The 20,080-nt window shown below is 52.9% G+C and overlaps 1 protein-coding gene and 1 pseudogene across 2 annotated transcripts; both read right to left on the minus strand.

The window, feature by feature from the left end:
• Positions 1-2,355: 2,355 nt before the first annotated feature.
• Positions 2,356-10,129, minus strand: LOC308462363 (transmembrane protein 272-like; annotated as a pseudogene). The gene is made up of 5 exons (XR_013991529.1): positions 9,998-10,129; positions 9,349-9,666; positions 8,177-8,227; positions 5,757-5,948; positions 2,356-2,576 (listed from the first exon to the last, which is right to left on the minus strand). The product of XR_013991529.1 is annotated as a transmembrane protein 272-like (transcript).
• A 2,052-nt stretch (positions 10,130-12,181) lies between these two features.
• On the minus strand, positions 12,182-20,080 carry LOC308462296 (uncharacterized protein). Its single transcript, XM_080979915.1, has 5 exons — positions 19,335-20,080; positions 16,133-16,198; positions 14,682-14,845; positions 13,476-13,665; positions 12,182-12,439 (listed from the first exon to the last, which is right to left on the minus strand). Exons 1-5 carry the CDS (start codon positions 19,962-19,964, stop codon positions 12,425-12,427), a joined length of 1,065 nt encoding a protein of 354 aa, XP_080836041.1. The 5' UTR covers positions 19,965-20,080; the 3' UTR covers positions 12,182-12,424.

Genomic DNA, 20,080 nt, shown 5'->3' on the forward strand with positions numbered 1-20,080 from the left:
GCCTATTCCAAATGGCTGGAGGTGGCCCTGATGCCCTCCACTACTACCGAGGCCATCATCTGGGTGCTGCAAGGCCTCTTTGCGACGCATGGGTGTCCTGATGTCCTTGTCTCCGACAACGGACCACAGTTCACGTCAGGCACTTTTGAGCGGTCTCTTTTGGGACTGGGTATCCGCCATGCCCTAACAGCACCATTTCATCCATCTAGCAACGGGCAAGTGGAGAGAATGGTGCGCTCAGCAAAAGAGGCACTGGGGCGCCTGGACCGGGGAGACTGGCACGAGTGGGTTGCCGAATACTTGTTCGTGCAACACATCACCCCTCATGCGGCCACAGGGCGGAGTCCTGACGAACTGCTTATGGGCCGCCTCAGGTCTCCGCTCGACCGGCGGCACCCGGACTTTGCCGTGGCCGAACCCCCAGGCTGTGCCAACGCGCCACAGTCATTTGTTCCAGGAAACCAGGTCTTTGCCCGGAACTATGTGGGGGACATTCCTTGGGTGCCAGCCACAGTAGTGGGAGTCACTGGACCTCGCTCGTACCAGGTGGCACTCGAAGACGGACGCTTGTGGCGCCGGCACATAGACCAGCTTAGGCGCAGGGCTGGGGACTTGGACACTACCGTGGTGCCCCCAACTGCGCTTGTGGCTCCGGAAGAGACACTTACAGATGGCGAGGCTCCACCTACACCTCTTTTGCAGACTGCGGGCGTGGAGCCGAACCAAGCCACTTCAGAGGGTCTGCCAGACTTACCACAGACTCAGACCACTGCCGTGCCTGACATTCTGCCAACTCCACTTGTGGAGGTTCCACCCACAGCAGCGGATCCAGGGGACTTGGTTTCAACGCCACCTAGGGTCGCACCACAGCCTCAGCAAGAATTGGGTGGGCCCCCAGACTTGGCTACCAGTCCCCCGGCGGTCTGACAGAGTTTCCAAGCGCCCAACTTATTTAAAGGACTATGTTGTTGGACATGTATCACTGTTGGTCTAAGTAGGGGAAATGTAACCGATATGCTTTTGTGCCTAATTGAACCATTACGTGTAGTGCTGTATATAAGGAAACCATTACGATTGTAACTAACTCCTTATCTTGGTGGGGTGGGGTGTTATGTACTGAAATTCTCACCCTAGGCCAGCAGGGGGATACTGTAGATAGTTATGCAAATGAAGGATTGAAAGTGACGTTCAGTGATTGGATAGTTTTAGAAAGTTGTTACAGTCACAAGGTACTGGAGCTCTATATAAGCAGGCTGACTGAGGCCTTCAGTTCTGTTCTGTTCCAGCTTACAAATAAAGAGCTGCTTTGGAAGAATCGCTGTGTCGTCTGATATGTTCGCCCCCAACTTAACAGATTCAGCACGGACTGGAACAAAGGACAATGATCAGATCTTCCCTCTGGGGGCAGGAAACTTCAAACCCCCCTCTGTCACCTGGAAAGTACTCATGGGGAGGGGGAAAGGGGGAACCAGCCAGGTGACAGGACACTCAGGTTACCACCACAACTCCTCCCTCAACCCCTCCTTTCTGTAATGTATGCATGATGTTTCTGGGGGTGGTCTTGATCTACAGGGTGGGAATTTCAAAAGTGTTTATAAGGCCTTGCACACCATTTTTTTCTGGGTCCCTCCTCTCTCCTGCAAGTGAGGGGAGCACCCTGTTGCAACAGTTCAATAAAGGCCAAGCCTACAGGCTGCTGTTTTGCTCCAAGTTATCCTGGTTGGTGTCTTTGTTTTTGTCCAAGGGAGCCCTCGGATTTTTCCGTTAACAATGCTCAGAGGAAATCTGATTGTTTCTTACGAACACTGTAAAGGGTTCTTTTGTTAATAAAACAGCCTGGACGAGTGGGTGGCGATATGCGCTTCCTCCCAGAGTCTTGCTGGTCAAGCCTCGTGTGTATTTTATTAATCAGAGTCCAATCCTTCCTTGCTTTTGGGAAGCAACATGTTCTCTCTTCCATGGGACAGCCCTTGAGGTATTTGAAGATGGCTCTCTGATCTCCTCTCAGTCTCCTCTTTTCCAGGCTAAATATCCCCAACTCCTTCAACCGTTCCTCATCAGGCTTGGCTTCCAGACCCTTGATAATCTCAGTCACCCTCCCATTCCAGCTTGTCAATCTCCTTAAACCGTGGCACCCACACCAGATTCTAGTTGGGGTCTGGCGCGAACCAGCCTGTACCCCCCCCCCTCTGAAAAACACACCTGTGCCATGGCTGCCTGCCTGGGTAGTTCCCATTGCTGAGCTGCCTTGGCCCCCTCCCTCCCCCAGAGGTTAAGAGAAGGGGGAAATTATGCAACGGCAGCTTTAATAGCAAAAAATGTACACCCCCAAAGAAAAGACCCCCCCAAGGGCTGTCAAGGGCCCTGCCAAGTGCCACACCCCCCGCGCGGCCGGACGGCGTCGAAGATGAAGAGGCCCAGGAGGACGCAGAGGGCGAAGAGCAGTGCCACGGCCAGCACCACGTAGACGGCGGTGGTGACGGCGAAGGCGAAGAGGAAGACGGTGCGCTGGCAGAAGGCGGGGTGGCCGGCCGGGTCGTAGTTGGGGGGGAAGATGGTGTAGACCCACACGTTGCCTGTAGGGAGAACGGTGTAATGGAAATTTTGAGGTCTTAGGTATATGTTCAATGTTCCTAAGTGTACCAACCAAGCACGTACATAGATCAGCACAGGAAGACCGACCTGGAACCATTTTTGATTCCCAAACGGACCAAATGATTTCTCTGCAAGGTCGAAGAAAAATGGAAAAGCCTCCCCATTGTCTTTTCCTTCAGAAATCCTGTTTTTAAGGGTATGTCTGTGTATGAATAGGGTGAGCCTGTGACCTGGCTCAGGAACGAAGTATTTGTCATTACAAAAGACTGGCCAGGCTCCCCAGGGTATCCAATCAAGTGCACATTAACAGGTAACCTGCCAGACATAAACAACGCACGCAGATTTCTGTTGTAATAATAATAATAATAATAATAATAATAATAATAATTTTTTATTTATACCCCGCCCTCCCCAGTCAAGGCCGGGCTCAGAGCGGCTTACAAGCAATAATAAAAACAAGATGAATGATTACAACTTAAAAACAAAAATAAAATACAACATTAAAATAATGGAACATTAAAATATTAAAATGTAGCCTCATCGCAGGAGGAGAAGGAAAATAAAAAAGAAAGAGAGGGAGGGAGGGAATCAAATTGGCTCCAAGCCAAAGACCAGGCGGAACAACTCTGTCTTACAGGCCCTGCGGAAAGAAATCAGATCCTGCAGGGCCTTGGTCTCATGAGGCAGAGCGTTCCACCAGGCCGGAGCCAGCGTTGAAAAGGCCCTGGCTCTGGTTGAAGCCAATCTAACTTCCTTAGGGCCCGGGACCTCTAGGGTGTTGCTATTTATGGACCTTGAGGCTCTCCGTGGGGCAGACCGGGAGAGGCGGTCCCGTAGGTACGAGGGTCCTAGGCCGTGAAGGGCTTGAAAGGTCAAAACCAGCACCTTGAACCTGACCCTGTACTCCACTGGGAGCCAGTGCGACTAGAAAAGCACTGGGTGAATATGCTCCCATGGCAGAGACCCTGTGAGGAGCCTCGCTGCAGCATTCTGCACCCGCTGGAGTTTCTGGGGCAGCTTCAAGGGCAGCCCCGCGTAGAGCGAATTACAGTAGTCAAGCCTGGAGATGACCGTCGCATGGATCACTGTGGCCAGGTCGGGGCGGGAAAGGTAAGGGACCAACTGCTTGATGCGGCGAAGGTGGAAAAATGTCGCCTTGGCTGTTGCTGTAACCTGCGCCTCCATGGAAAGGGAAGCGTCGAAGGTTGCACCCAAACTCTTAACGGAAGGCAATGGCACTAATTGGGCCCCCGCAAGAGAAGGGAGTTGGTCCCTCATCCCCATGCCATCCCGACCCAGCCATAGGACCTCTGTCTTTGAAGGATTTAGTTTCAATCTGCTCCCATGAAACCATCCAGCCACAGCTTCCAAGCATCTGGTCAGTGTGTTCGGGGCCGAGTCGGTGTGGCCATCCATCAGCAGATAGAGCTGAGTGTCGTCAGCATATTGGTGACAGCCCAGCCCAAAGCTCCGGATAATCTGGGCAAGGGGGCGCATAAAGATGTTAAAAAGCATCGGGGAGAGAATTGCGCCCTGCGGCACTCCACACACCAAGGAGTGGCGCGATGACATTTCCCTCCCTAGTGCCACCCTCTGTCCCCGACCAGAGACAAAAGAGCGCAACCAGTTACGGGCTATGCCCTGTATCCCCTCGTCTGCGAGGCGGTGGTCCAGAAGATCATGATCGACCATGTCAAAGGCTGCTGACAAATCTAAAAGGATCAGCAGTCCTGACCCACCTTGATCCAGTTGTCTACGGAGATCATCTGTTAGGGCAACCAGAGCCGTCTCCGTCCCAGAACCAGGACGGAAACCGGACTGAAATGGATCTAATGCCGATGTTTCCTTCAGAAACCTACCAAGCTGTTCAGCAACCGCTCTCTCAATTACCTTACCCAGGTATGGAAGATTTGAAACTGGGCGGTAATTGGATAGGTCTAAGGGATCTAATGAAGTTTTCTTTAAGAGTGGACACACCATTGCTTCCTTCAGTTCCCCTGGGAATGTCCCCGTGTCAAGGGACAAATTGATAATTTCAACCAGGGGGGTCCGCGCAACATCTGGACACTCCCTAATCAGCCAAGACGGGCACGGATCAAGGAGGCAGGTGGTGGGCCTACCAACTTGGAGGAATCTATCCACATCAGTAGGGAGTATCCGATTGAAATGGTCCAACACTGGACCTGAAGTCAGTCGAGGGGCCTCCAGTTCAGTCACTGTATCTAAATTGGCAGGGAGGTCACGGCGGAGCAACAGGACTTTCTCCGCAAAAAAGCTCGCGAATGCCTCACAGCTGTGGGTCGAATTTGTGCTTAAATTTGGTTGTCCTCCTAAGGACGTTATTGACCTAATTATTCTAAAAAGTTGTGCCGGGCGAGAGCTAGCAGATGCAATGGAAGCTGCAAAGTAAGATTTCTTAGCAGCTTTCATAGCCATCTCATAGGCTATGTAGACCACCTTTTCTGTGATGTAGGTGTGATGTTTCTGGGGGTGGTCTTGGACTCCAGGGCGGGCAATTTAAAATGTCTATATAAAGGCTTGCGCGCATGGCTGGGCTCCTCCTCCTCCTCCTGCGTGTGAGGGGATCACCCTGTTGCAACGGTTAATAAAGATCAGGCTTACTAGCTGCTTTGCTTCTCAATATTCTCTGCTTGGCCTCCGTTATTTTCTCCTCCCGATGGAGAAGCTGCAAAGGACTCTATAAGGGCTCTTGTGAGGGCAGATTTTCGTTTATTACAGCGGGAAAATAAGGGCCTTTCCTGCCTCTCCCCCTCTCCCCCTGGAGATTTTGTTAGGGGGTGAACAAGGGATGGGGAGGGGTCCCGTTGCTGACCTGCATCTCCTGCCTGCCCATCTGAGGCAAACCCACAATTCATTTGCGGGAGTTCCATTGAACCCTCTTCTGAACCCCCTTTCTGAGGACCCCTGTTCTGAATGGTTCATGGAGTCAGAAGGGGCACCCAAAGGCCATCCATCCCAACCCTCCAGGATGCGGGAATCGCAGCTTAGGCATCCCGGCAGACCTCTGCTTAGTGACCTCTGCTTTTCTGGGGAAAGGGCAGCCCACCCACCCGCCGACTTCCACCTCATAAATACCCCCTTCTGCAGGGCAGCAGTTCCCACCAGGTATGTGGGGAAGAGACAGGTGGGGGGAGACTCACCTGCCAGGAACCAGATGCAGAGGAAGAGGCAGCAGGCGGCCCGGAAGCGCTGTGCCCAGGGGTTGGGTCGGTCTGTGCCATCTCCGCAGGGCAGGCAGCTGAGCAGCAGCAGGAGGAGGACGACCGCACTCAGGACGATCAGGTAGATGGGGATGAGAGGCTGCTGGGGGCACTGGCCCAGGTAGACTGCTCCTGCAGGTGGAGGCACAGCGGGAGAGGCTCAGCACCCGGGACCCCGGACTCTCCCCCTACGGGGCAGCCTCTCCTGGTCTGCCCTGCAAAGGACCTTGAGGTCCATGAATAATCATAGTTTAGAGGTCCCTAAGGAAGTCAGATTATCCTCCACCAGGGCCAGGGCCTTCTCAGTGGTGGCTCCGACCTGGTGGAATGCTCTGTCCCAGGAGACCAGGGCCCTGCAGGATTTAACCTTCTTCCGTCAGGCCTGTAAGACAGAGCTATTCCGCCTGGCATTTAATTTGAATTCAGCCTGATCTTCTATTTCCCTTCCCTCCCCTTTTATGAAGATCACCCGCTCTGGGATCCCAAAGCTAATTCTCCCCTGGCCTCCTCACTGGCCCAAATAGGACCAATTCAGCCAGCTAGCCCTGGGGATTATCTAATACTTATTTCCCCTAAACTGATTATGAAATATTTTATGGTTATTCATGTTTTTATACTGTATTTTATGCTGCTTTTATAATTAAGTGTTTTAAATTTGTTGTTAGCTGCCCTGAGCCCAGTTTTTGAACCGGGAAGGGCAGGGTATAAATAAAATATTATTATTATTATTATTATTAGCCGCAGATGTGGACCCCACTGCCACTGCTGCTTCCCAGTGCTCAGACTTGGGAGAGACCCCCCCCGTCCAAGGAATCACAGCTGCCGACTGCCCTTCGAGTGCAGCCCATTGCCACGGTGGGGAGCCAGGAGGCGGCGCCCCGTCCCAAATGGCAGCCCCAAGAGGCAGCATGGCTTAGTGGTTGGAGCGCCTGACTAGGACCTTGAAGAGACCAGGGTTCGAATCCCTCTGCTCAGCCACGTAGCTCGCTAGGTGTGACATTGGGGTGGTGGTCTGCCTCGCAGGGTGGTTGTGGGGATTAAAAGAGGAGGGTAGAGAACCTCGTATCCCGTCTTGAGCATAAATAAAGCAAATACAATCCTATTATGGCAGCAGCAGCAGCAGGAAGACTCGCACCCGGCTCCAGGATGTTTGCCAAATAATCAGAGTTGGGAGAGAGCTATGCAGGCCACATGCAAAACCCCAACCAACTAGCTGAACAGCCACCGATCAGGGATTTTTAAAGTTGGGATTCCTTTATTGCAGGGGGTTGGACTAGATGACCCCTGGTGTTCCCTCCCTAGTCTGGCCACAAACCAGGCCTCAAGCCCAGCACAGCGAGTGTTTCTGGATGAGCCTCTTAGCAACACTGGCTGCTGCCCAGAGCTTCCCTGAGCTGAGGTGGGTGCGAAACACTTCCCTCGCTTTGAGCTCAAGGTTTTTCTGCTCTTATCGCTTTCAAGGCCGTTTCCTTTGGCTGCATCTGTACTTGCAATTCTGAGCCGTCACAGATTGCAAGATAGCTATTGATTTCCTGATGAAGGTTTTTGCACATTGCGGAAAAACAATACGGACTGTAGAAAAAACCACCATTAAACACTGGTAGAAATATATCTATACCCGTGCACAAAATCTGTTTAAAACATAATAGATAATGACAATAAAAACAGCACAGCTCCAGCCCTTTCTTTAAAAGCAGCCTGTTCCCCAAACAAGGAAATCTCCAAGTCTGGCTTCTCCAGGGAGAGAGAGGCCAAATCGTGGAACTGCAGAACTGGAAGGGAACCCAGGGGTCATCTAGCCCAACCCGTGCCTGCAATGCAGGAATCTTTTGCCCAAGGCAGGACTCGAACTCAGGACCCCAAGATTGTGAACAATTAGGTATAAACGCTTTGTGCTGCAAATTCGCTCGCCCTGCAATGCTCTCTAGCTGAATCGGATCGGGTTAATATCGCCTTCTTTTAGTGGGTCGTGCAAGCAGCTATTCTCAATAATGCTTTTGTGCGCATGGTTTGGGGATGTTGGGGTGAGTTTCTAGAACTAAGGGGAGGCAAGGACTCAAAAAAAACTTGGGGAATCACTGGTCTAGTCAGTAGCAATGCATTAGCAGGTTAATCCGGGTTAATGCATTTTAATGTTTTAATGTTGTATTTTAATCTTGTTTTTTAAGCTGTGCTTCAATCAATTGTTTTTATATTTGGTGTTAGCCGCCCTGAGCCTGGTCTTGGCTGGGGAGGGCGGGGTATAAATAAAATGTTATTATTATTTATTATTATTAATCCACAGGTGCAGAGACAGACAGGCAGACAGAGATCGAGTCTCTGCGCAAGGAGAGCATTGAACATTATTTTTCCGGACTCACCTACAACAATCCCAGCAATGGTTGGGGCAGCGAACAGGATCTTCACCAGAACTGAAAGGAAGAAAAAAATCTGAAATAAGAGATTTAATGACGGATTGGTTGCAGTATCGCCAGGTAAACGATGTCTTTAGCAGCTAATCAAAGTTTGGGTTCTCTTTTGTTGGGGGCTTCCATCTTGTTCCACCTGGTGGCAGGTGGGAGTTGTGATAGGAATTCTGAGGTCTTAGATATATGTTAAATGTTCATAAGTGTACCAACCAAGCACATACATAGATCAGCACAGGAAGACCGACCTGGAACCATTTTGATTCCCAAACTGAGCAAATGTTTTCTCTGCAAGGTCAAAGTGGGAAACCTCCCCATTGTCTCTTTCCTCACAAATCCTGTCTTAAGGGTATGTCTGTGTATGAATAGGATGTGAGTCTGTGACCTGGCTCAGGAACTAAGTATTTATCATTACAAAAGACTGGCCAGGCTCCCCAGGCAATCCAATCAAGTGACCATTAAACAGGTAACCTGGCAGACAGGAGGTAAACAAGGCACTCAGATTTCTGCTGTAGACCACCCTTTCTGTGATGTAGGTATGATGTTCCTGGGGGTGGTCTTGATCTACAGGGTGGCAATTTCAAAAGTCTATATAAGGCCTTGCATGCCATTGTTCTGGGTTCCTCCTCCCTCCTTCGTGTGGGGAGTGAGGACCCTGTTGCAACAGTTCAATAAAGATCAGGCTTACTAGCTGCTTTGCTTCTCAATATTCTCTGGTTGGCCTCTGTTATCTTCTACTACCAATAGAGAACCTACGTCAGGACTCTATATGGGCTCTTGGATACCCCATAAGGGAAAAAGGGCAGATTTTTGTTTACAACAGTATGGGGCTTCCATCTTGTTCCACCTGGTGGCAGGTGGGAGTCCTGTTGCGACAGTCTTCAATCAAGACCAAGCCTACTGGCTGCTGTTTTGCTCTGGTATTCCTGGCCGGGGTCCTTGCTTTTTTGTCCAAGGGAGCCGTCAGATTTCTCTGTTCACAGCGGGGAGCAGGGTCCAGGGAGAAGGACCTCGCATGATGGTCACTGCTCACAGACGCATCACAGGGGGCGGGCTGGATGACCGCTGGGGGGACCCTTCCAACTCGACAATTGGCAAATTTGGGAAGGGAAGAGGCAGCGACTCACCCATCAGGACGGAGTGGAGCGTGGACTCCTCTGTGGCCGTCAAGAGGGCCGAACGGCTGCCCTCCAGCAGCGGTGTCTCCTCGGCCATGGTGCCAACGGAAGCTGTGAGCCTAGGAAATAAAACCAAGCAGGTGGAAGGAACAGGAGCATCTCCCCCCTCCAAGCTTTAAGTAGCCTTTGCTTCTCTCTTAGGGGCTGCTGGGACCAGGTGTGGCCTGGCCTCACCTGCACCTGGGAAAGAGATGATTGTGCTTTTGCCCTTGCAGGATCAGGCCCCGACACCCTGCCTGCATTCAAGGGAAGGGAGGGCAGGTGAGCCTGGCATTGCCAGTTGCCGGCCCTAGGGCCAAATGTGCGCCCCACCTTGGAGTGGGGCTCATGGGTGCTGGGGGGGCACAATTTGCACCGGAGCACTTCCGATGCACAGACAGTGGGGCTTGGTCAGGGGCGAGGAGGGTACACTCTGCACATGCACAGATGGACCCAGTCTTCCTAATGCATCCTAGGCATGCACACCACAGATCCCAGGCCCTTGTTCCAGGCCATAATAATAATAATAATAATAATAATAATAATAATAATAATAATTTATTATTTATACACTACCCTTCTAGCTGGGTTTCCCCAGCCACTCTGGGCGACTTCCAACAGAACACTAAAATACAATAATCTATATAACATTAAAAGCTTCCCTGAACAGGGCTGCCTTCAGATGTCTTCTAAAAGTGTGGTAGTTATTTTTCTCTTTGACATCTGATGGGAGGGCGTTCCACAGGGCGGGTGCCACCACCGAGAAGGCCCTCTGCCTAGTTCCCTGTGACCTAACTTCCTGCAATGAGGGAACAGCCAGAAGGTCCTCGGAGCTGGACCTCAGTGTCCGGGCAGAACGATGGGGGTGGAGACGCTCCTTCAGGTCTCCTGGGCCTTTGGGGCCATTTAGAACTTTCAAGGTCAGCACCAACACTTTGAATTGTGCTCGGAAATGTACTGGGAGCCAGTGTAGGTCTTTCAGGACCGGTGTTATGTGGTCTCGGCGGCTGCTCCCAGTCACCAGTCTGGCTGCCGCATTCTGGATTAGTTGTTGTTTCTGGGTCACCTTCAAAGGTAGCCCCACATAGAGCACATGGCACTAGTCCAAGCACGAGATAACCAGAGCATGCACCACTCTGGCCAGACAGTCCGCGGGCAGGGAAGGTCTCAGTCTGTGTACCAGGTGGAGTTGGTAGACAGCTGCCCTGGATACAAACTTGACCTGCACCTCCATGGACAGCTGTGAGTCCAAAATGACTCCCAGGCTGCGCACCTGGTCCTTCAGGGGAGGGGCACAGTTACCTCATTCAGGACCAGGGAGTCCTCCACACCAGCCCACCCCGTCCCTCAAAACAGTACTTCTGTCTTGTCAGGATTCAACCTCAATGCATTAGCCGCCATCCATCCTCCAACCGCCTCCAGACACTCACTTAGGACCTTCACTGCCTTCACTGGTTCTGATTTAAAAGAGAGGTAGAACTGGGTATGATCTGTATATTGATGGACACCCAGCGCAAACCCCCTGATGATCTCTCCCAGCGGCTGCATGTAGATGTTGCAAAGCGTGGGGGAGAGGATAGGCTTCAACGGAATGATACTCTTGGCATGCTCAGAGGAACTCCCGCCGTAATTATCCCTTCCTCAGTTGTGGCCGAGCCCTGCCGTTGTGCCCCCCACGCCCCACCCACGCCCCCCTCCCTGGGCCCTGCTGGCACCCTGAGCTCAGCACCCAAGCTCTGCGGTGGGATTCAGGAAATCCTGTCTCTTTTCTTGCCCTAGTGCAAACTGGAGGAAGGAGCAAGCGGGGGAAGGATGGGGCAGGAAATCTGGGGGCAATTAATTTTTATTATTTTCTTTACATATTCTTTTATTACATTTCGTCAACACACACCCATGACTTCCCTCCTTTTAGTTGGTATCCCATATCCCATCCATTCGCCTATTTTATCTTTTCATTCCCTATCCTCTACATTGCAGGAGTTCCTTCAGTCCTGCTGGTGCCTTTAGTTTTATACAACTACCCTTTAAGCATAGAGTAAATTTACTCCAATTTCCTTGGAATCTCTGATCGTCCTGATCCCGAATTCTTCCGGTCGGTTTGGCTAACTCTGCGTATTCAGTCATTTTCGCCTGCCGCTCCAAACTTATTTCGATTTCCAATTTTGGGCCGACAAAGTCCTTGCGGCAGCTGGGGCGTAAATCATTTTTTATCTTAATCTCCTTTCCCATCGAGCCGAGTAAAAGAGCCTCCAGCTTTTTGGGGAAGGTATATTTTAATATTTTCTTAAATTCATTATAGACCGGGGGGCTTTTCTGGGGTCGGGGCTCAAAAAGCGGGGGCCCACCCTATAGGGGGTATGAGATAGGGGGCCACCCACCACCCTGCCTAGCCACCCTAGACCCTCCAGGAGACCCCAAAGTGTGCCCAGCTCATCTGCCAAAGCCCCCCAAGCCCACACTGCAGGGTCAGGGCTGCCCCCAGGGCCTAGGGAAGGGGGTCTGCCCCTCTCTCTCTTTTACCTGCGTCCGGGGAAACTGTGCACAAAGGACCTCGCAGCCCAGAGACCCGGATTTTGTGGGGAAACCTCACCCTTCATCTGCCACCCACAAGGACCAGCTGACTCTCCCCACTTCCTGCCTCGCCGTGGGGTGGGCGTTGGGTGGGGCGGGGGACCCTGGTGACGGAGAGACCCCATGACTTCTTCCTGCCCACGCTGGCCCAGCCCAGCCCCTCTTATCATCAACCTTTGCTTGGGCTCTATCTCAGAGCAGATGGAAAGAGGCCAGTGACGCAAGAGGACTTGGAGGCGGAAAAAAACGGTTTATTGTGGCTGCTCTGATTCGGAAGGCAGAGAGAGAGAGAGACGGAGGGCAAAGGTGCTCCTCTCGCTTCGACACAGAAGCACCGGATTGCAGTGAAAGAATCACAGAATCGTCATGTTGGGACCCCCGGGGGTCATCCAGCCCAACCCGCTGCAATGCAGGAATCTCAACTAAATATAAATCACGGGACAGTAGAGGGGGAGGTCGGGAAGCCAGCGAGGGATCAGTGGTAGGTTTCCTGGAAAGACAAAAACAAGGCAGAGCGTGAATGTGGGGCGGAGGAAGCGGCTTTCTGTGGGGAGCGGGGCAGGCCCCAGGCTTCCCTTGCCAATGCTGGCTTTGCAAACTGGGCCCAGTCCAGCTCAGCGGCACCGTCCCTTTGAAGGACCACAGGGGCACCCCTCTCTAGCTGGCCAATGGGGGCCAAGGCACAGCTATGGATCTTGTGGAGTTGGCGGGGACCCCAAAGGTCATCTAGCCCAACCCGCTGAAAGGCAGGAATCGCGGACTCCGCCCCGCCCTCACTTTAAGCTCTCCATCTCGTCACTGGGACACGTTGGTTAGGGCAGCAGCAGCAGCAGCAGGAGTTGGAAGCAAGGAGGGCACCCAGGAGGCCCCCAGAAAAGAGGGGGTCTGCCCCAGACATGCCCCATTGCTGCCTCCTCCTCCAGAGAAAGGGGGGCTGCAGGAGCTCCTCCTGCGTCTCCCCCAGTCCGCCTTCCTGCAAGGCCTCTGCTCACAGGGAGCCGCAATCCCACTGAGTAAATAATAATAATATACCGTATTTTTCCATGTGTAACACGCCCCCATGTATAAGACGCTCCCTATTTTTGGGGACTCCAAATAGAGAAAACGGGGGGGAAGATTGTATCCATGTATAAGACGACCCACAATTTTGAACGTAATTTTTAAATAAAAAAAAACCCCTGGTCTTACACACGGAAAAGTACGGTAATTGTTTTATTATTAGCTGGATATTAATTAACTAACTTTGCATACCACCCTTCACCTGTAGATCTCAGGGTTGCGGCTGACGACATAAACACACAAGCACAAAATACCAGAAAGAAGAACAAGTACAGACCGATAACTACCCCCCCTCCATAACGGGGGGTTGGGCTAGAGGACCTTTGGGTTCCCCTCCAGCTCGACAGTTCTGTGGTTCCAGGAGCTCAGCGGGGCTTCCTCCACAGGGCTGCTTGCGACTGGGCTCCCCCCCCCCCCAGGTTGGGCTAGGGAGGCAGCTGCCTTTTGGGGGGTTGCAGCGAACCCACCTTTTCCTCCTCGTTGCAGGTTCCGCAAACGCAGCCAAAGAGCCCGTTGAGGATCTGGAGGGCGCAGAGGCAGAACTCCACCAGGCCGGAGGCCAGGATGATGGAGAAGAGGATGACGTTGAAGCGGGTGACGCCGGGGGGGTCCCGGCAGACGTCCCACAAGCTCGTGTCAAAGAGGTAGTTTTTCTCGCTGGAAGAGAAGGGGGCGGAGAAGAGATGGGCAGCCTTGTCACGCTCACAACTGTCTCCCTCGCACAAGCCCCGGACCCCTTTCTTCCCCCCTGAATGAGGGCAGTGAGGGCCCCCTAACTGGACGGTGAGAAAGATTCAGGGAGGAGGAGAGGGCTATGGAGGGCTGCTAGCCCCTAGGGGGTTAAGCTTCTGGAAACCGCAGGAGGGGAAGAGTTGGTCTTGTGTTCGAATCCTGATTGCGGATCACCTGCGAGAACAAACGGGATGCTGGACCAGGTGGGACCCAGACTTAGGATGGGGGAAAACAAGGAGGGCCATGGCAGGGCTCCACCCCGGGTTAAAGGTAAAGGGACCCCTGACCATTAGATCCAGTCGTGGCCGACTCTGGGGTTGCAGCACTCATCTCGCTTTACTGGCCGAGGGAGCCGGTGTACAGCTTCCGGGTCATGTGCCCAGCATGACTAAGCCGCTTCTGGCAAACCAGAGCAGTGCACGGAAACGCCGTTTACCTTCCCGCCGGAGTGGTACCTATTTATCTACGTGCACTTGGACGTGCTTTGGAACTGCTAGGTTGGCAGGAGCAGGGACTGAGCAACGGGAGCTCACCCCGTCATTGCGGGGATTCAAACCACCGACCTTCTGATCGGCAAGTCCTAGGCTCTGTGGTTTAACCCACAGCGCCACCCGCGTCCCTGGGTTAGGAAGAGACAAAAGGAGCTTTAAGTCAGCAAAGCTGATCTTGAAGGAACAGCCTCTCTTTGCCTCCAGCAACGCTGTACATAAATCAAATGCCAACAAAAAATGGCTTTGTGCCTCCAGAGCTCTTTCCTTCAAAGGGAGCCTGGTTTGCACAGCCCCTGGAACTCCCTGCCACTTGAGACGCCCGGCGCGAGTAATGTCTCCTTTAAAATAAATCAGAAACACCGCCGTGCCTGCTCTGAAGGGTCTCCCATGTGCCAAAACTGGAGCTAGCTGAAGCCGCTCCCCACAAGACCCTCCAGACCCCTGACTCACCTGAAGTCCTCCAAGCTGCTCTCAAAGGGGCGGCCCCACTCCAGCGTCCCGTTGGCCAGGGGGTACTGACACATGGGCCCGTGAACAAGGCCCAGAGAGGAGGTGGCGACGGCGTAAATGCCTCCCAAGGCCCCCACAGCTGCAAAGATGATTGAGAGGCACATCTGGGGAGGAAATGTGGGGCGGGGGTTAGTGGCCAGCCCAGGGAAACTAGAGCCCTGAAGGTAGGACTTGGTTCTGGGTGGAGCACCAGTTCCCCCTGATATTGAATAATAATAAAATAATTCTATTTATATCCCGCCCTCCCCAGCCAAAGCCGGGCTCAGAGCGGCCAACAACAATAAAAGCAACACAGTTCACATAAAACCACAATCGATCAATTGAAATGCATTCTAAAATCAATTCATTTAAAATCAATTCAGAATCAAATTAATGGCAACCATTGGGCTAGAGCTCCGCGAAGATTGCCGAGGGAGGGAGTCAGACTGTGCCCTGGCCAAAGGCCTGGTGGAACAGCTCTGTCTTGCAGGCCTTGTGGAAAGATGTCAAGTCCCGCAGGGCCCTGGTCTCTTGTGATGGAGCGTTCCACCAGATCGGGGCCACGGCCAAAAAAGCCCTGGCTCTGGTCGAGGCCAGCCTGACCTCCCTGTGGCCCGGGACCCCCAAGGTGTTTTTATTTGAGGACAGTAAGGTCCTCCATGGGGCAGACCAGGAGAGGCGGTCCCGTAGGTACGAGGGTCCTGGGCCGTATAGGGCTAATATTGTTATGAGTTTCACCCCCTAAATTCCTGGTTCCAGTAGGGGCTAGGATTTAGCAAGCGTTCCCAGCATGTTCGCACTCCTGTCTCACGGACACTGGCTTGGCCATATCCATGGAAGAGGGCAGGATCCAGCAAAGATATTCTCTACGGGGAGCTGGTTTCTGGTACGAAGCCCCTTGGCAGACCAACTCTGCACTACAAAGCTGTCTGCAAACGTGACATGAAGACTGGCAACATCAGCCCCACCGTGTGGGAATCCCTTGCAGGAGATCTTGGTGCCTGGAGACGGGCAGCCGAGTCCATAGCAATGAACAGAGAAGAAATGACCGCCATAGTGTCAGATGTGCCTCATTCCCAAAAGGAAACACGGACGGAAGCGCCTGGAATCTCGCGCTGCTCGGAGACTGGGGTGGCATGCAGTAATATATATATTTATTTGGGGAGGGGGCTTTGAAATAACAGCATGAGAGCGCAGAATGGGAAGGGTGCCGAGGCGAGAATGGAGAAAGGGGACGTTTCACGGCACTGCAGGGGGCCTGGACTGGACGACCCGTGGGTTCCTTCCCGCTCTACAGTTTTATGAGGTTTTGCCTGGGAGTTTGTGGCACTTTGCCCGCCCCTGCTCCACGCTGGCATGTGCAAACAAACAAGGGGGTGGGGAAAAGCAGAAGTTTCTGCCCCACATCTCACCCCGCAGCGGTTCCCACAGCAGCCTTTGCGCCCGGTGGCCTGGATGTGGACGGCTGGAACCATCACCTGGGGAGGGGAGAAGACCCGTCAGCTCAAGAAACGTGATCAAAATGTCCCCCCCCCCGAAACACACAGATACAACCCCCTCCCCCCAGTCTCCTGCTTCCCCATAACCACAACATCCTCCCCCCATTCTGAAGCAGGGCAGCCAGCCTGGCATTCAGATCCCATTCCTGCAGGAGACAGATCATGCCCGCTCCCTTAGTCCTCACCCACCCACCCACCACAAGGGGAATTCTTAATCTGTTTCCCAGCTTTACTCTACTTATCACACACATACACACACACAGTCATGAGGTGGTCGCAAAACCCACTAAAGGCAATTCTCCACCGAGATGTGGTAGCCGCAACCCCTGCCTTGCCCGGGGTTGGGCTGGATGACCTTTGGGTCCCTCATGCCACGATTCTCAAAACCTCTCAAGGCAGCTTGCGAGCAAAATGAAAACACCTTAGGAGGCGAAACTGCGCAGGATCCTTCCCTTAAGGGCCGTTCATCCTGCTAGTGTCCCAGAGGGAGTTGAAGGGGGGGGGAGTAGGAGAGAAAGAGTCGGGTTTTGGCACAGCCGCCCCCCCCCCCCAATATCCTCTGCCAGATTATTCCTTCTGTTGCAAAGACCGTACAGGATTCCTAAGAGCGGCTCCCTCTTGCCGTGGAACCTTACCATGATGCCCCCTCCGATGATCCCGCCCAGGTAGAGGATTTCGGGGGTCAGGTACTCTCCCCAGTGGTGGACATACTGGGTCTTCCAGTCCGGGAAGGCAAGGACGATGTTGCACACAATGCACAGGAGAGCGAAAGGCCAGAGGGCAGCCCCTAGCACGCGGGAACAGGCCCCCGTGCACATGGCAACGCCGAAATGGGGCTCTGCGGGGCAGGAGGCAGCCTTATACGCCCGGGGGGTGGCGGGGGGTGGGGGTGGCACCCAGTAGACTCAAGAGGAGGAAGTGGGGAAAGTCTTTGGACTTTCTCAGCGCAATTGGCTCGTAAATGCCACCTTTGTCCCCTCGGATGCCGTCCAGCAAGTGGCGTGAGCAGATAGTGGCACTGGGGGCAAGGGGTTCCTGGCGTGGGCAGAGCCCTCTCCATCCAAAGGATGAGTCAGAGAGGCATAGAGGAGGAAGGGACCTCCAGGGGTCATCCAGTCCAACCCCCCGCAAGTGCAGGAGTCGCAGCTGATGCGATGGCCACCTGACCGCTGCTTAAAAGGAAGTAGAAGCTGCCCCCTTTCGAGGTCACAGAATGACAGAGCCGCATTTCTCTCCTAAAACCTACATCCCGCATTACTGTAAAAAAAGAGAAAGACCTCTCACAGCAGTTTCACAAAAAGATAAAACGACCAAGAAACATTTTCAAGACTTTAACGTACCCAAAGTTAAAAGACTGAACACTTTCTAAGCATCTGGGACGGCTTGTCTAAACAAGGAAGTTTTTTGAGAAAGAACAGAGGAAGTTCCTGCTTGATATCATTCAAGAGGCAGGGAGTTCCAGAGTGTAAATGACCCGCTTCTTACAAATGTGGAAGGGGTATTGTGCCAACTCCTCCAACCGGAGCCGTCAGTCTTGCAAGTAAACTGCTCCCAGGTTGTTAAGGGCTTTTTGTGTACTAATAGTAATGCCTTGAACTTGGCCCAGTAGCAAACCGGGAGCCAGTTCAGATTTCTGGCACAGGTGTTGTGCACTGACAAGGCCTCCGTCCCGTCAGCAATCGTGCTTCAGCGTCCTGCATCAGCGGCAGCTTCCAGATCAAGAGTGAGGGAAGCCCCACAGTGAGCGCACTGCAGTAGCCCAGCCTTGAAGTAACGAACGCATGAATCATTGCAGAGTTGGGAAAACCCCTGAGGGCTATCTAGTGTGGGATATACAGATCTGTCAGTCAAGTCCAACTTTCTGAGAGGACTAACTGCCTCTGCGTGGCAGGCAGTTTTGTCAGTTGGTTGGTTGCTGCAAGGAGCGTTAACTGGTAACCTTCTCATGACTCACGACTATCTAGTATATAGTTTATATATACTATATACTCAAGACTATCTAGTATACAGCCTTCTCATGACTCACGACTATCTAGTATATAGTTTATCTGTTATGTCACCTAAGCCTGCCTTCAGGAACAACTCTGTAAAACCTGAATGAATCTGATAATAAAGCAGTTTATGTTAATACGATTCAGATTCATGTGTGTTTTCTTTAAGAGTTACAGAAAAGGGTTATCAAGCAGGAAGGTATTGATAGGACTCAAATGAGTTAGCAACCCGCTTGACGCTGCATAAACTCAAACAGGGGACCGTTTAAACTCTGCTAAATTATATAAACGTTCCCACATCTAGTACAACCTCCTGCAACACAGGGATCCTGCATCCTGCCCACCACCTCCAGACCACTAAGGGGATACAAACAGGAAGCAAAGGAAGAAGAGCCAGAAGAGGCTCGAGCAAGCTAGCCAAGGCGCATCTGGCAGGGGAGTGTAAAAAAAAAAAAAAAGTCCACCAGGGTCACTAAACAGAGGGAGGAGGGTCTTCTGTGGCCACTGTCAATGTGTTTCTGGGCGCAATTAGTACAAGGGCTAGGTAAAGGCAAAGAGACCCTGACCATTTGGTCCAGTCGCGACCGACTCTGGGGTTGTGGCGCTCATCTCGCTTTCCTAGCCGAGGGAGACGGCGTACAGCTTCCGGGTCATGTGGCCAGCAGGACTAAGCCGCGAACCAGAGCAGCGCACGGAAACGCCGTTTACCTTCCCGCCGGAGTGGTACCTATTTATCTACTTGCACTTTGATGTGCTTTCGAACTGCTAGGTTGGCAGGAGCAGGGACTGAGCAATGGGAGCTCACCCCATTGCAGGGATTCAAACCGTCGACCTTCTGATCGGCAAGTCCTAGGCTCTGTGGTTTAACCCACAGCGCCACCCATGTCCCTTAGTATAAGGGTTAAAAGCCCAGAATTAATTGGAATTCAGGTACTTGAAAATATTTATTTATTTCATAGAATTGTAGAATTGGAAGGGACTCCCAGGGTCATCTAGAAACCTAACGCAGGAATCTCAGCTAAAGCATCCATGGCAGACGGCCATCTAACCTCTGCTTAACACCCCCCAATGAAGGAGAATGTTCCACCCCCCCCCCCAAGTTTCCACTGTCAAACTGTTCTCACCATCAGAAAATTCTTCTTGACGCTGAGTCGGGATCTCCTTTCTCGGAGCTTGAAGCCATCGGTTCGAGTCCTACCCTCTGGAGCGACAGAAAAGACGCTGACACCTTCTTCCATGGGGCAGCCCTTGAGATATTTTAAGTTGCCTCTCATATCTCCTCTCCTCTTTCGCAGGCTAAACATCTCCAGCTCCCTCAACCACTCCTCACAAGGCTTAGTTTCCAAACCCTTCATCTTCTTGGTCACCATTTTTGTTGGGGGATGCAGAGCAGCTCTGCAGTTCTTGGCTAGGGCTGTAGAGTCCACCCAGACCCTCCCCTCGAGACCCAACTCCTTCCCTGAAGACTTGGAAGGGTCCCCCATGCCCTGGCACGATGAGGTCCGCCATGCCCAGGGCACGGGCCCTGCTCCCTGCCTGCCGCGCAGGGTCCTCGCTAAGCGGCTGCCACTCTCCTTCGTCTCCCTCACGCTCAAACAGGTCCCCGGCCACCAGGACGTCCCCCAGGGAAGTGCCGCGGACCAGCAGGCTGACGTCGTTCCCCGTGTGGCCGGGGGTGGGCAGCACCTCCAGGTGCCCCGCGTGGAGTGGGTAGGGGAGCCCCCGGCGCAGATCCGTGGGGAGGTAACGTCCATCAGGCCGGCTGACGTCCGTGCCCACGACCAGCAGGGCCTCGGGGAAGAGGTTGAGGTTGCCCACGTGGTCCGAGTGGCCGTGGGTGCAGACCACGTGGCGGACGTCTCGAGGGGAC

The sequence above is a fragment of the Podarcis pityusensis genome, assembly GCF_964106645.2.
Source record: "Podarcis pityusensis genome assembly, chromosome: 13".
Taxonomy (NCBI): Eukaryota; Metazoa; Chordata; class Lepidosauria; order Squamata; family Lacertidae; genus Podarcis; species Podarcis pityusensis.